Raw genomic sequence first — 17,073 nt, 5'->3', positions numbered from 1 at the left:
TATGGCTGAAGGATTAAAGGGACAAACACCTGTTGACCTAAAAGCAGATACAGCATTCTCAACTGTCGCAGCTTTTGACCACGCCTTAGATAGCAGCCGGCCAAATTGTAACCGGTTAATTTTCCTAGTTGAATTTGTTCTAATAATGTGTTGCAAGCATTATTAAAGAAAGCTTTAAGGCTCTTAAAAAAACATCTTTCTAAAGGTTGGAGGAACTGTGTGGTATGACTAGGCAGGCAAAGAGGAATAACACCATGTTCATCAGCGTATTCAAGCATGTCTGATGAGCTGCAATGGCTAGCATGCCCATCCAGTAAAAGTAGAACTTTTCCTTGCGGTTTACGTGGTATACATTGATTTTTTAGCCAAGCAAACATTATATCAGTGTTAATGTAAGCTGATTGTTCATTCATATAAACAGTGGAGCCAGGGCATTCCATCTTCAAACTCAGCTTTTTTATTTTTCCCCTTGAATATACAAGTAGGTGGTATGTAATAACCTTTTGCATTACAACATGATATTACTGTTATGGTTTCTCCCTTCTCTGAAGCAGTAATCGCAGCAACATTTTTTGAGCCTTTTGTAGCAATAACATAACCAGGTTTATTATTTAAATTAAATATGTGACCAGCTTTGTTCATAATTTCTCCTTCGATACTTGAAAACCACATTAGTTTCAAGTAAATTAAAATATAGAGAAACATCTGTCTTATTTATTCCTTTACAACGGGCTAGTGACACCCCTTCAGCTTTTCTAACACTTAGGTCGGGGTTTCGTTTTAAAAACATAGTTAACCAATCATACCCAGCCAGTTTTTTCTCTCTATTAAATGTGTGTTTAATTTTCAACTGCTCTGCCAAGTTAAATGCCATTGCTCTGACGCATTCACGAGTTGGTGCAAATCCATGTTTCTGTAATTTCTGGATATGTAGCCTTAATTTTTTTCTCATTTTCGATACCAAGGTGGACCAAGAGCTCATTTCTGGAAATCATTGTTTTTGAAGCGCCTGCGAAATGTTGGTGGTGGAATGTTGTTAAAATTACGGCATGCCTCTCTGATACCCATAACACCATTTGTGACAGCTTCTGCAGCATTGAGTAAATCTTCTTCAGTCCAGTTTCCTCTTTGCACTGAACCTTTTCTAATGTAGTCAGTCGGCATGACTCTAAAAAATACATTTATATACTTTGGATGTCTAAATTGTATACTTAAATGCCAATTTTAGACTTAGATTTTTGTAAGGATTAGATAAAAAAATTATTTTTGTTTTCCGGGGTAGATGGCCCATCGGCCAACTAACCCATTTAGTAGTTGGGCCATCTATCCCAAAAGTCAGGGTGTGAGATGGCCCACTAAATATTTCCTAAGATTTATTAAATTTTAGAGGTACGGGTGCATTAACATAACCTCAAAAATGCACAAACCCAAAAGGAGTAACAAAAACTTGAAAAAAAACAAAATTTTCAGAATAAAACTATACATTGAAAAAATGAAAACTCCAAGTCTCAGTCTCAAAATGTCTTTTTAATTAATCAGGTGACATGTTTCGCTAATAAAGCATCATCAGACCTTATAGCTAGATGACCTGCTAAGTTCTACTTATTAATTAAAAAGACATTTTGAGACTGAGAATTTTTTCTCTAATATTAGAAAGAGCCATCTCACCCGGCGGGCCATCTCTCCCGGAATTACCCTATATGTTCCTGTTTATTTTTTTTTGCATAAGATTTTTTAATTCTAAGGCCTCAACAGAATTTGGGAGAACTTCTTGAAAGTCACCCCTGAAAGTCCATTATTACTATGTATGTAGATATAAATAATTATTACTATGTGTGTACAAAATTATATTGTTAACGGTAACGAATAAATTTCTTATTTTTCTTATTTACATTGAAATAACATAGTGTTGTTCACTGTCTGTGTACCTCTTTTTGTACTTTTGTTATTGCTTTTTGAGTGACGTTTTTATTATTATTATTATTAAGTACGTGGCCAAACTCCAGGAGGTGATTCTATAGATAATTTTAAGATGAACCGTTCCCATAAACGTAGGTCCAGAAATGCTTCATTTTCAAGACACAGGGTGTCAAACTTTTTTTAAAAACCGGTTTTTCCTAAATATCTTAATAAGCTTATAGTCGATTTTGTTCAAATTTAACAGTGATATTAAGAGAGACACAGACAGATTATGAACTTTTCATCTTAAAATTACTCATAGAATCTGCCTCCTTGAGTTTGGCCACGTACACCCTGTATATATGTTCATATATATTTTGACGAATTCCACATCGAGGAATACTTTTACTTTATATTGATTTGCATAGTAATTGTGTCGGGCCTATACTATGTTCCTATACTATGATTTGAAATAAAGAAGTTTTCTATTATATTTTTAAGACATTATCATCGACACAAATTATCAGCGTTTTTGTCGTATTCATAAAAAATATCCTTACAGCCTCCTACAGCTCTCCCAATCTGCTCCGAATGCCTCGGCACCGAATCCAATAACTCCAAAGGGGTGGCCGAAAAGCTCAGCGCATGCTCGGAGTGCGGATCCTTGGTGCATCTGAGTTGCACCCCATCCGGAGCCGAATTAGGCACTCTCTTATCAAAGGGTAGCAAATGGTTCTGCGAAGAGTGCAAAGTCTGCGATGGATGCGGTAACAGACTGAACAGTTTTCTTGTTTAAGGCAATTTTCTTAGCCAATCGATTTTTTAGGTAACAGCGGTATCTCGACGTGTCTACTTTGTTGTTGCAACTGCGAAAAAAAATTCCACATGACTTGCCTGGATCCGCCCTTGGAGAAGAAAATTAAATGCCCGTGGAGGTGTAAGCATTGCCTTACCCATCATGGCAATGTGGGGAAGGCGCAACGGAAAGAACCGGGAAGTGCCGTGAAGAAAAAGATCGATAAAGTGCGCGAGAAGAATAAGGAAAGAAATGCGGAAAAGTAAGTAAGAATATTTATGTGATATTTGCTCCTGGAATAGAGCAGTGGCGGCCACTTCCAGGCCACGAACCCCCTTTTTTTCCTTAGTAACATACATATTTAACCTCCCATCCAAACCTAAACCGGCAGCTGCGTACCCCGAGATTTATCGGAAAGTAATTTTGAGTATTTCCGCAAGAGTAAAATAATGACTGGACGTTGGTGGTAGCCAGTGTTGCCAGGTCAAAAAAATAAAATTCAGCAGAAAAAAAAATAAAAATCATCAGAAATTTTAAAACTTTTTTTTAAAGCTATATTACTAGATTTAAACAAAGAAAATGCATGCTTTAATGTCTGTGTACAACTTAGTAATAAACTCTAAACAGTTTAATATGAAAGATTTTTTTTGTTGCTCCATTAACATATTTTGCTCAAATGCTACTGCTATTTTGGGTCCCATATACATTTTTTCGAGAGGGAGATAATATGCAGGATTCCGATATTGGATTTGTATTATATCAGTGTTTTTTAAATATTCGGGTCGTATAGTAAAATTTTATAGGCAGCACTAATTTTTGAGTATAAAAAATAAATTTTAGAATTTTCTGATTGAAACTCTAAGTTTAAATCATTAAAAATTGGCAAACTGTAAGCATAATTTAGTGGTGGGATCGTTTAGCATATCATTAATTTTTGTAGCAGCAAGGGATGATGCCTCAAATACCTCACTTCTAAAGTAAAGCTTTAATGCTTCATATTGCTCAAGAACTCTCTTTAAAACTATGCTGAAAATAAGAATAAGTATTTCTAACAAACTTTTCTAATGCATTGGGTAACTTCTCACACGCATAAGAAGCACATAGTGCTAATGAATGGCAAATACATTTTATAATGAATAAATGGGGAATGTCTTTTGATAAATGAGTTTTTAGAGAATTTTTTCGCCCCATCATGGTATTAGCACCGTTTGCAGCAAAACCAACCATATTTGTTTTGTACGGTATTTCGTAATTATTAAAAAAATATATAATAGTATTATATAAACCTTCGGCACTTGCATGGGTCACGGAAATTAAATCTTTACTATTAAAGCGTACCACCATTGCTAAATTTTTTACCGCGGAATTATCAGTAGATTCATTAACAAGCAACGAGAATTTTTCTTTTTTTAGTATGTCTGCTAAAGTTTCAAAGCTTACTTTACCTATTACATTATTAATTATTGCAGTACACTTGGTTCTGCTACATGATAGTCTTGATACTTGGGAAGAGTTCATTCCAGAATTACATATACTTTTAACCAACTTAGACCAATGATGCGCTACATTGATAGGAATATTGTGTTCTGTAATAAAGCCCGCTATTCTTATTTCATTTTGTTTAACAATTTTTTCATTAGTTTGAAAAAACAAGTTCTTAATCTGCTTCTAACTTAAATCGGACTGGTTTTTTAAACTCAGAAGGTTTGTTTCATGTTTTTTTGAGGAGTTGTGCATTTTTACTGCCCCAATGCCGCCAATAAAATCCTTGTTACAAACTTTACTTTTAAAATAAGTGTTACCTAGAGTACTTTTCTAAATCCAATCCTTAAGATCATTATGTTGCTCCCAAGTTGAATTATATTTGTGAGCATAGCATTTTTTTTTTGTGGAGTCTCTTCTGCATCATTGGTGTCTAATAAATTAGAATCAGATGGAGACGCACATGCTGACATATTATTTGATGAGGAACTAGTGCCAGGCTTTTCTGTGTTTGAATCTATTTGCTTTTCGACAGGTTTCAAAAACTGTTGAAAATATTGAAAGTTGATGACATTTTTAAAATCACCAGAAATTGCCATTTTACAAAAAGTTTTTCACCAGGTTCATCATAAAGTCACCAGATCTGATGAAATTTCACCAGACCTGGGCAACACTGGTGGTAGCTAAACTTTACTTTCTTAGGGTCTCGACCACAAAACACAAACATATAGAGAAGTGGTGGTTGCATACAAACTGATAAAAATTCCTCTGACAAATTAGCTAGCGTCCTCTCGCTTGGCAACGGATACTGTTGTAATTAACTTGACAGTTTGGCATGCCTGATTAGACCAATCAAAATGGTAGAAAAGCGTGGCCAAATTAGACGCGAAATCAAATTTCATTTAATCTGACAATCTTATCATTTATTTAATCGTAATATCTAAAGCAAACGCCTAATCAAAAGCTTTATTTTACATATCCAAATGAGTTAATTTACTGCAATAATTAATTAACAAAAGTGTACGACATATCACCAATTACAAATTATTTTTATCACAGACATATAAATTAGAATTAATCAAAAAATGTAGTTTATTTTTTAGCACTGAACTACCCTAATTTTAAACATATTAGAAAAGGTTGTCAAGATTTTTGACTTGTGTGCTATTTTTTCATCTAACATCTAAAGGCATTACCATTAGGTTAATAATATCCTTATTTTATTAACACATAGATTCAATAGAGGATGAATTGTTCTTATTTAATATGTACTTGTATCTGTTTCCTAAAGAAAAATTAAACGGATTTTAATAACTAAATAAAAATTCTATAAGAGTATTATTTAAAGAAATAATAATATAAAAAAATAATAATAATAATAATAATAATATAATAATAAATTTCTTTATTCTTGTAAACATATATGTTTGACAAAAAAAGGCGAAGTTTAGCCTTACATAGCTACTCTACTTAACCATTAACTAAGTCTAACATAGAGAAACATGATAAAAAAAAAGCGAAAAATTAAAATTAAATTAAATCTAACATGCAACAACTCTTAAAAAACACAATAAAATAAAATATTATTAAGCAGGTAAATAACATTTTTAACGTGACCGATATTCGTGAGTCACATATTTAAAACAACCAATAATAAGAAATACAACACATATAGCAGGTAGTAACTATTCACTAGATAGAACAAAGGATTTAATCGATTTCTTGAACTTCAATAGGCTCATATTTTTAAAGTTGTCATTTAGCGAGTTATAGATAGACGGAGCGATGTATGAGAAACTATTCTTAAAAAATGAGTGACGAAAACGAGGTATACTAAATCCATGACTGTATCTTAAGGCAACGTTGTGGGCATTATAGCGATATTCAAGTTTATCATAGAGATATTGGGGTGATGTGGAAAAAATGAGTCGGTATATAAAAATTGAATAGGCATATATATGCAATTTATCAATTTTAAGCCATTCTAGCTTAACCAGTTTTTCAGAAACATGATCATACTTTCTTATTCCGCAAACAAATCTACAACAAGTATTTTTAATTTTCTGCAATCTATTTTTAGTAAGTAAATCTAAAGAGGCATAATATACTAAATAGCAGTAATCAATGATGGGAAAGACAAGACTTTCGCAGAGCTTTTTTCTTAACTTATGGTTAATTATGTGAATATTACTATATAGTAGTCTTAAAATGGCATAGCATCTTTTAGTAACAAAAGAGACATGTTCGCGGAAATTTAGGTTATTATCAACCATAAGCCCAAGATTTCTAGCACTGCTCACATATGGAAGCTTTTCAGAATTTATGTTTAGATTAGTAATACTCTCTATCATTTCTTGGTGCTTTGGATGACAAAAGTTAAAGCTAAGCATTTTTTTGCATTAAGCACAAGGTTATTTCTCTTTGAATATTGATATATTTGTTCAAGATCTTTATTTATTCTATAAAAAGCCTCGGCAATGGATGAAAGGTCGAATGAATATCGCATTTGGGTATCATCAGCAAAACAATACATACTGCAACATATAATCCAACCAAAAATAATAGCGGTCAAAGTATGGATCCTTGTGGCACTCCAGAAGTGGTGCGCACCAAATCCGACACCATATCCCCAATCACGACTCTCTGATACCGGTCACTCAAATAATTAATAAAAAACTTAATGCAAGTCGGATCAAGGCCATAGTATTCGAACTTGGCACAAAGCAAATCATGATCCAGAGTGTCGAAAGCCTTCGAAAAATCCAAAAGAATTAAGACTGCAGCTTTGTTTACATCGCGAGACTTATAAATATCGTCTATTACATTTAATAATACGGACGTTGTACTATGTCCTTTTCGAAAGCCAGACTGCAGAGGACTTGGAGGCATATTCATAAAGCTGAATGTATACTACCCTTTCTAGTATTTTGGAAATTGTAGGTAAGTATACTAATGGGTCTTAAATCCGAATATGATTCGGGATTATTGATCTTAGGTAAAGGAGTTATATGCGAGATTTTCCACAATTCTGGAAAATAACCACTTTCCAAACAACAGTTAATAATATGGGTTATATGCTTATATATAGCAGGAAGACAGTATTTAAGCATTTTTGCGTTTATGTTATCACAACCAATAGCGTTACTTTTAAGATTGCTTACTATTTTAACAATTTCGTCAAACGACGTAAGTTGAAAGTGAAAAGTACAATTTTCATTTAATTTATTAGTCCTAAAAAACGAGGCATGCTCTGTACAGTTTTAAGAGTTACTAAAGACTGACGAGAAATATTGATTTATATCATTAGGTTTTTTTAAATTGATAGGAATTTCATTTTTATCTTTAATTTGAATATCCATACTTTTAAGAGTTTTCCAAAGCTGTTTTATATCTTTGTTAGTTTCACAATATTCCAAAAATGCATTTTTTTCACGCCTTAATAGCAATACAACTGCATTACGTAGTTGTTTGCATGTGTTAAAGTCAATTAGATTTTTATCCTTTTTATATTTTTTTAGAAATTTGTCTCTATCTTTCATAACTGCCTTTATTGTATCCGTTAACCAAGGACAACGCTTTTTTGTAATTCTTGTGGTCCTAAGGGGAGCGTGCCGATCAAATAGTTTCAATATTTGATAGTTTAAATAATTGATTTTTTGTTCGATATCAGGCATATAGAATATCCGATCCCAACACACTCTTCCCAGATCCTCAGAAAAAAGATCACCATTCCCAAAATCGCGATAAGTCACCACCTTGGGCGGATGCTTCTGCAGCCCGTAGGCAAACGTGGTGTAGATAGCCATATGATCCGATATTAGGTCAGCTAAAAGTATTCCAGAAGAAGGTACATAATTTTTTCTGTGTTAGCAGTGATTCTTGTGGGTTTGTCGATAGTTTGTCTAAAATCGTAAGATATAAAACAGTCATAAAAAATATTTGTTACATTGTGGTCAATATTGCTATCGCCAAGAAAAACTACTGGACCATATAGAGTAGTTACATATGACAATAGACTATCCCAGTATTCCACACATACCTGCAGGTTTCCCGAAGGCACCCTATAAAAACAACCACAACAAAGTTTTAGCCCACGCACTTGTAATTCCAGAAAAACCAAATCGACCTCCTTGATTCTGGGATAATCGCTAAGAACCACCTTTACCTGTAAATCCATGCGAACATATACATCCACACCACCACCCCTTCCCTCACGATCCAGCCTATAAAATGTATAATTAAACCATTGAAGTGGGAATATTTCCATTTAGCCAAGTTTCCGTCACTGCAAAAATATCGAATTCATTTCCGCTAATCATATTTCGTAATTCATTGAAGCCCGTCGAAAGAGAACGCACATTTAAGTGACCAACTTTTAATTGATGCTTTATAAGACTACTTGACAATCCCTTCTTCTTCTCACAAAAGAAATTTCGATTAAAACTTTTGATATTTTATAATAATTACGAAAAATAGAGAACCAAAAGCGTTTAAAAAGTCTAATAAGAAATAAGTCTTATGCACTAAATTACTTAGGTATACCATACATTAAAATCACAATAGTTCGTAGGATTCGATCGTAAAATTTTTCAAATAGTTTATTTTTTTCCCCTTCTCAACACCAGTTCCCGAACTTGAAGATGAATTCTTTCTTGCAGCGACAGTTCTGGTAACAATGTTGGAGGGTTTGGGAGTATGATTATTATTAATTTGTTGGTATGTTTTTCCACAATTTAAGATTTTTCCCGAATTCACCTCAGGTCTTGTCGGACAAGATTTAGGAGGAGGGTGATGGGTAGCTTTTTGTTTATCAGACTTGGTTCGAGGTTCCTGAGTTGTGGGAGCACTATTAATTTTAAAAAGTTGCTTTTTGCTTACAAAGAACTCCGTAAAGGTAACTTCATTTGCCTCCAACAAATCAGCCACCTCAAAACTATCCTCATTTACTATTAATTTATTTTTTATTATTTTAGTCGAAAAAAACCGAAACGAAAAATATCTATCTACAAAACAAAATAAACTATTTGAAAATGAAAACAACTTTTTAGTATAAACATATATCACTTACATAGTATATATTTGCGGGTCTCTTATAATACTAACAACATATCTTGGAACTATAATATTAATAAAAACTTAATTGAATGACAGACTCGAATGCTCCAAAAATGTTTTTTTAATGACTGTCAGTAAAGAATTTGGATGGGGAATCTTCAGTTTTTTAGCGGCAGATCATCTACGTTCTCTCAACCTTTTTATCCCTCATTTCATATTACCATTTACTTGCGCCTCCCAAATCCACGAATCGTCACAGGAATAGAAGCTAATATAAAAACAGGTAGAAATGATTTTTAATTAGTTAAAAAAGAAATTATACTTTTAGGTCTAAAGATGATACTGCGCAGCAAACACCAGTCGTATCTACGCCAGCTAAAACACCAAAGGGCAATAAAATAACCCAAGACGAAGAAAAAGTTGAACCCAAGGCAACACCGAATTTACGATCTCCTCCCTTGCATAACCAAAACGACGAGGAAGACAAGAAAATGTCGAAAGAGAAACAGAGATTCTTCAAAAAGAACCTTAAAAAGAAGGACGAGGAGCCCGTGAAAACAGACGAGGACACAGCGAGTAGACGAAGAACGAGACACAATGACAAAGAGGTTAAAACAAATAAAACGCCGGACGCGACCCCTTCCAGGCAGCTAAGGAAGAGTCAAAGAACGAAAATTACGGACGATACGAGTGAAACAAGTACTTTAAGAAGAAGCGGCAGGAAAAGGGAACAACTCGAGCTACGAGAAGACGACGCTGCAACCTCAAGCGAGGAAGTTGAAGAGGAAGAAGAATGTTCCGAACACTCGTTCTCCTCGGAAGATTCGGATTCTTCGGTGAACAGTGAGGCCCACCAGTCGGACTCCAAGATTCGGATGCAAAAAGTGATAATTCCGTCAGATGAAAAAACGTTTGGCGCTTTGGGTGGTATCAGGGTGGATAATAAGGATGCCCCCTGGGGATTCGCGGCTGCCGCTCAAACCGGTCAGGAAAAAAACCTGTTCGCGAATCCTCCGGAGAAAGTTAGCTTGTTTAATGACGTCAAGGTAAGATCATCTGTTCAATTTTATACAGTGTGTAACAGCCAAATGGCATAAATTTCACAATTAATAAATGGGGGGTCGATAGGTATTTTTACTCGCCTATTTTTTCTTAATTATACAGGGTGTGTCTTGTAGCAGTGACCAATAATAACTTCTTATTTTAATCGCGACAACTTGTATATTACTAACTTTTTAAATTCTTCAGTAGTTTTTTTCGGTCCATGTAGAAAAGTTGATGATGATACCTCAGAGACAAAACGTCGGATTTAAACTGTGTATACACTACCGCACAAAAGTATTTGCCCACATATGACTGTTTTAAAGTTATAACTAAAAATAATAAACCCATCAGTTATTCTTATGAAACGGTTTATTTATAACAAAATGAATATAAACAATACATTTTTCAATTAATTAAATTTAAGAAAATCAAATTTTGGATAAATCTACAACATGTCCGCCTCGATATTTAATAACAGCTCTCCAGAGTTTCGGTAGTCTTCTAATTAATTTGTCCAAAGTTTCCTGAGGTATCTTGTGTCCACTCTTCTTAGATAATCCTCCACAAGTCTTCTTTTGATGTGGGGCATGATTACGCACTTGTCTATCCAGTTCATCCCACAGTAATTCGATAGGATTGAGGTCCGGTGATTGTGGGGGCCATACCATAACTTTAAGAAGATTTTGCCTTCGTAATTGACCTAAATATTGCTTGCACAATTTCGACGTGTGCTTGGGGTCATTGTCATGTTGAAAGATGAAGTTTTCCCCAATTATTCGAGTACCAGAAGGAAGTACATTGCAACTTAAAATTGTTTTGTAACCCTCTTTTCGAAGAATTCCCTCTATTCTAATTAGATCGCCCATTGCAGATCCTCCGAAACAACCCCACACCATCACCGAACCACCACCGTGTTTAACTGAGGCCACCGTACAGTTCTCAGCGAACAAAAACTCGCCTCTTCGTTCCAAAAACCTCGAATTTCGACTCGTCACTCCAGAGAACTTTCTTCCAGGCATCAATGGTCCATTTTTGTGTGATTGGGCTCACTCAAGTCTTTTCTTCTTATTAACATCCTTCAGTAGCGGTTTTGATGCAGCTAAACGTCCTTTAAGACCAGTACTATAAAGTCGCCGTTTTACTGTCGAAACACTGACTGCTTTTTTACGCTCCTTGTTGATTTTTGATGTGATTTCGGGGGCGGTAAGGCGTCTATTGCGTTTGCTTGTAATTATAATATTTAAATCCTCGTTTGAACTTGTTGCCTTTGGCCTTCCCGATCGAGGTTTGTTGCTAATAGTCCCTTCTCTGGTGAATTTCCTAACATTATAATCGACAGTCCGCCTTGGAATTCCTAAATCTGTCGAAATTTGACGGTTAGTCTTATAAAGTCTAATGAAGTCCAATGATAATACCTTTTGTTTCTACCGATAACTCGTTTCTTTTAGCCATTTTAAAGAATGTTGAAAAACTAGCAAAGAAACGGTGACAATCGCCAATAAGCAAGCGAAATTATTTACCAATGTTACACAAAATCAATTCTTGAAGACTTAACACCTTTAAATGTTTCAAATTTCATCGGAAACGAGCTGTAAACAGATTAGTTTTTTAGAAGAAGTGCATATTTTCACTACTTTGTTTGTTATTTGCAAGACTATTTTTAAATACTCAGTGTTTTTCAATGAAACATAGTTGATAGGTATGCTGTTTAAGCATATATGCAATTTAGTGTACATCAAATTGTAAAAGTGCCAATAAAAAAGTGCTTTCGATTTTTTGCTATCTGTTAAAATAGAGCTGGTAAAAAATAAAAACCATTTTCAACGGTTTTTTTTTCCCGGATATCTCCGGAAGTATACGGAATTTTAAAATGATTGAAACTATATTTAATTAAGGATCGAATTGCGCAACTTTCCTCTAATTTAACCTCGTATCTCCTACCGCTTCCGAGATCCCCATGCAGTTCATCCTCGAATATTATAACATACATTATCTTATTAAAAGGAGGAAGGGAAGGACGATAAAAAGAACCCTCAAGGTATGGGACAACTCAAAGGACTGTTCGACGGACTATCGCACTTTTTCACCGCCCCCAGTCCCAGTAGGGCGAGTAGAGCCCAACCGAACTACAACCCGAGCAAGCGAAAAGGACAAAACGAGAAGAAAAAGGAGGAACCCGTGACGCCTCCGAAACCCGCGGTAGTCGACTCGCCGAAAAAAGCGGAGATTTCCATGTCGCCGAGCGATTTGGTTAAGTCGGCGGTGAACACGCAAGAGCTGAACGAGGTGAAAGTTCCGAAAATCGTCAAGGACGAGGAGACGAAGGCGATTTCGGTTGCTGTTACGGTACCGCCGGTCGCACCTCAGACCACCCCGACACCTGCGAAAAAGCGCTGCCAACCGGCTAAAACTCCGACGGTTGTGGCGCCGGCGGCGGCGTCGGCCGCCACTCCTACCACCAACCCTACGGGTAAGAGTTTATGTTTAATTGCAGATGATTTTTTTAATCCTATGACAAAACTTGTAATTAATAAGTAAGGTAATGAGCCTTTAAACTTGCTTGATCTTCGCAAACCTCCTCCATGATGTTCTCACTTTGCCAGTCCTTAAAATCCTGATGATAGAGTTCGTAATAACCATCCTTCGTGACTTTAGTGATGGTATTATCCAGTCTTTTCTTAGCAATGCCATAATTACTGCTGGATGTCCTTCCAGCCATGGAAGTCTAACCTCGTATCGTCCTTCGGCGTCGGTTTTAACAGTCTCTAGAAACAATGCTTTTGCTGCCAATGCCGTCTCCTCCCGAGTTTTTCTTTCCATTGGATCGCTTATGCCCAGTAAAATTCACGTTATATAGTTTAAAAAGTGTTTCTTAAAGAACCATTTTTTTCGATGGTTATTAACACGCCTAACGTTTTTCCCATTTTTAGAAGACTTAAAGCCGCAACAGCTACTCACCGGTTGCAATTACAAAGACCTGGACGTGTTCAAGGAGGCCCGTAAAAAGGCGAACATCCAAACGGCCGCTCTGCTACAAGCGGCAGAACTCGCCAATCAACAGTCGATGTCCCCGTCGAAACTTATGCACGATCAACCGACGAATCCGGGGGCGATCGAGTTCGGGAAGTATGAAATACGCACCTGGTATTCCAGTCCGTTCCCGCAGGAGTACGCGCGCCTACCCAAATTGTTTTTGTGCGAGTTTTGTTTGAAATATACGAAGAGTAAAGCAGGTAAGGAGAGGACAACTGCCTCTAAAGGAGAGGCAACTTTCATAATATTATTAAAAAAAAGAACATAAAAATATATAATTAAACATGTTCGAGAAAATCGGAACTCGCTATTGGAATGATTATCATAGGAGATAAATTGGTGTAAAGTTGCACAATTTTGTAAGCACTAGTATGGTGTTGCGCAACTCCTTATTCAGCCATCTCCTTTATTTACTGGAATTGAGCTCCAGATTTCTAAGCTCCTGTATATTATCACATACATTGTGTGTACAATTTTTTATTAATATATGAAATAGAATAAAACCTCTTATAAATATCAAAAATAATAGAGCGATTTCTATATAACCGAATAACTCCTTATACTGATAAGTTCCAATTGATTGCCGATTGTCAGTCTGGTTTGGGGAAGAAATTTTATCACCACTAACTACTTGCCTTTTTAAAATTGCTCTTTGTTACTTGTCTTACTTTATTAGGCTACAGTAAAGCCTTTGACATTTTACATCACAACTTACTACTTGCTAAATTACATTATATGGTCTTTTCGAGTAATACCATTAAGTTGTTTCAAAGTTACCTCTTGAAAATGAAAAAAACTTAAATAACTCACTACACAAATCACAATAGAACAAATCACTTAAACGATCTTAAATTCTTTATAATGCAGAAGCTGTGTTTACAGTTAAATTCTTATTTCTTAATTTGAATAATAATTCTCTATATGCACAAGAACACAATGTAACAATTGACCGTTCTATCTATCATTCAAATCCCCAGATTTAAGAGCTATTTAAAGATAATTTAAATAATAAAATTGAAAATGTTAAAAACTAAAGATTTACTTTGCAAATTCTTTGTAATTTCTCTCTTTAATTAAGGAGATGTTGTTTATGGTAATTCGGCTTCTGGTGGGTTTTGTAGAATAATAAATAAATAAATAATACGTTTTTTTAGCCAAAAACTATATATAAAAACAATATTAATATATAATTCCTGGTAACTTAATTCATTTTCTTTTAATGATTAGTCAAATTATTAAATTGATAAAGGCACCCCTGCCATGTTGAGTTATACCATTTATTGGTTTTAATCCATACTTTGGTTCTAATCCGAACATAATAGAAAACATATTTGAATCATTTAACATATTATCTATTAATCACAGTTTGGAGTGTTTTGAATCTTTTGACAGTTTTCTGAAAACCGACGTTTTTTAAGAATTTTCTCGTATGCTCATATAATTAGCATGACTGTAAAAAATTATGTTATGGTCAAGCATTATCCCTAAATACCTAATGCTATTCGGTTATCTTCAATTATGTTTCTATTATCTATTAGAGCCATTAGGATCAACATTTATAAATTTTTGTTTTTCACTAAATAAACAAAACGTAACCCTTAAAAGCTGGCCGATTCCTTACAAAAACAACATTATTTATAGTCATAAAAGTAAATTTGTTGACAAAGCTGTAAAAAAGAAAAACATATACACAAACATGTAAAAAGGTTATTTAGCATGCTATGGTTCATCATCCTAAAGGCATTCTGCTTCCATGAATATGGTTTACCTATACCGGTAAAACCAACAACATCCCCATTCTTCAGAAATACTCCTCCAAGACTCTGAACCAAAACATACAAGCTAATGCAATGTCAAGAGTATCAATATGTATAACACAAAAAGATATTATTCACTCCCGAAATATTCAATTTTATTAAATGTAAAACTGTAAAAAAAAAATGAATCACAGAAATAAATTAGGCGAAATGATATGGTGTAAAAAATATAAAGAATATACCTAAAGTCCTGCAAGAAAAAGGTAAAAATGACTAAAATCTATCCGACAAAAATTCAATTATTTCATAATAGCCCTTTGCAACTAAGAGTTTTTTAACACGTTTTCTAAAAAGTTTCCAGCTACCTATACCTTTCAAATCTGCAGGAAGATGAATAAAGAGTTTTTTACCATCAAATATAAAAGTTCTTTTGATCAGTGAACTTGTAGGCATACGCAAAAGCACATCATTAGCTCGTCGACTGCTATATTCATGCCTATTAGTTGTGTTCACATTTCTAAATTTCTTATGAACGAGGAAAACAGATTCCAATCTAAATAAGGCAGGAAGGATTAGGATTTTATGAGTGATAAATAGCTGTTTGCAAGACTCTCTCATACTCACATTACACAGACGTCGGATCGCTTTCTTTTGCAAAACAAAAACACTATTAAATAAGTAATGTGTGCATGCACCCCAGAAACACAAACCATACCTTAAATGGGACTCAATTAAAGAAAAATAAACATTTCTCGCCATGTCAAAATCAACCTCTCCTGCGACCACTTTAAGAGCATAACAATTTGCTGATATTTTTCTACACAATTGCGTGATATGGCCCTCAAATTTTAGTTTATTATCAATAAATGAACCTAAAAATTTATTTTCGTCTAAGTTGTTTAGAATGTGATTCTCCAAAAACACATTATTTAAATTGCATTTAAAATTCATACAAAACTAGTTTTTGTATAATATTTAAACACAGTTTGTTGGAATCACACCATTTCTTGATTTCAACAATATCTCTGTTAACTGTGGTATTTAGATTCATCGCACTCGTGTCATGCCATAAAATTGTTGAATCATCCGCAAACTGAATGAATTTACCTGAGATCCTAAGTTGGCCATGTCATGTCTGAGGAACACCATGAGTCGTGTCAAGGTGCTCTCTTGAAAGGGCACCATCCACAGAAACACTCTGCATTCTAGTATGCAAATAAGACCCAAACCACTGAAGAGCCAGACCTCTAAATCCATACCGCTCAAGCTTCCACAGCAGTATTTTGTAACTAACACAGTCAAATGCTTTGGTCAAGTCACAAAACACTGCTGCAGCAATATCACCACTGTTCAATTCAGTAATAAGGACTCAAAGAATGAAAAGATTGCATCTGATGTTCCCTTGGTACTTTGAAACCGAAATTGCTCCGATCTTATAATTTGCTCTTCAGCTAAATGTGACATAAGTCTCTTTTTAACCAATTTCTCGATGATTTTTGAGAGGGAAAATCATCAGAAAAAAAAAACTATAGGTTTTTTTTTGCTATAAATTCTGCCCCTTCTCTTTCCCCTCATTTGACTCTTGTGATCTATGCAAAAATCACATGCAATAGCCTCATGGTCAGAGAGCCCTGAATTTATAACATTACAATTAAAATCATTTGCATCTATGTTGGTGCACACATAGTTAATTTGAGTGGTAGAGGTTATTCTAGTTGGATTATTAACTACAACAATTAAACTATAAGACCTTAAAAGGTAAGTCAATTGGTTTGTATAATTATGAGACAGATTTGACCAGTCAATATTTAAATCTCCGCACAAAATTACTTTCGAAAAAAAACATTTAAACCAGACAATAACACTTCTAGTCTAAATAAAAAGTCACCTACAGCGTCAGCAGGAGCTCTATATAAACATATAACATACAGATCAATAGAGCTACTATATGTAATTGACAATTCAAATACCCTGTCATCAGCTAAATAATGAAACTTACTTACTTTT

General features: G+C 34.6%; 1 protein-coding gene across 1 annotated transcript in view; it reads left to right on the top strand.

Annotated features, from left to right (window-relative positions):
- LOC126744901 (histone acetyltransferase KAT6A) overlaps positions 1-17,073 on the top strand; it is a 55,381-nt gene that overhangs the window by 11,526 nt on the left and 26,782 nt on the right. The window contains exons 3-7 of the mRNA XM_050452489.1: positions 2,462-2,666; positions 2,726-2,957; positions 9,561-10,278; positions 12,281-12,746; positions 13,207-13,509. Of these exons, the coding sequence (XP_050308446.1) occupies positions 2,462-2,666; positions 2,726-2,957; positions 9,561-10,278; positions 12,281-12,746; positions 13,207-13,509 (1,924 nt within the window). The remainder of the gene's footprint in view (positions 1-2,461; positions 2,667-2,725; positions 2,958-9,560; positions 10,279-12,280; positions 12,747-13,206; positions 13,510-17,073) is intronic.

This window comes from Anthonomus grandis, chromosome 15, assembly GCF_022605725.1.
Source record: "Anthonomus grandis grandis chromosome 15, icAntGran1.3, whole genome shotgun sequence".
In the NCBI taxonomy this organism is placed as follows: domain Eukaryota; kingdom Metazoa; phylum Arthropoda; class Insecta; order Coleoptera; family Curculionidae; genus Anthonomus; species Anthonomus grandis.
Note: the sequence above shows the minus strand (reverse complement) of the source record. Positions and strands in the feature narration are given on the sequence as shown.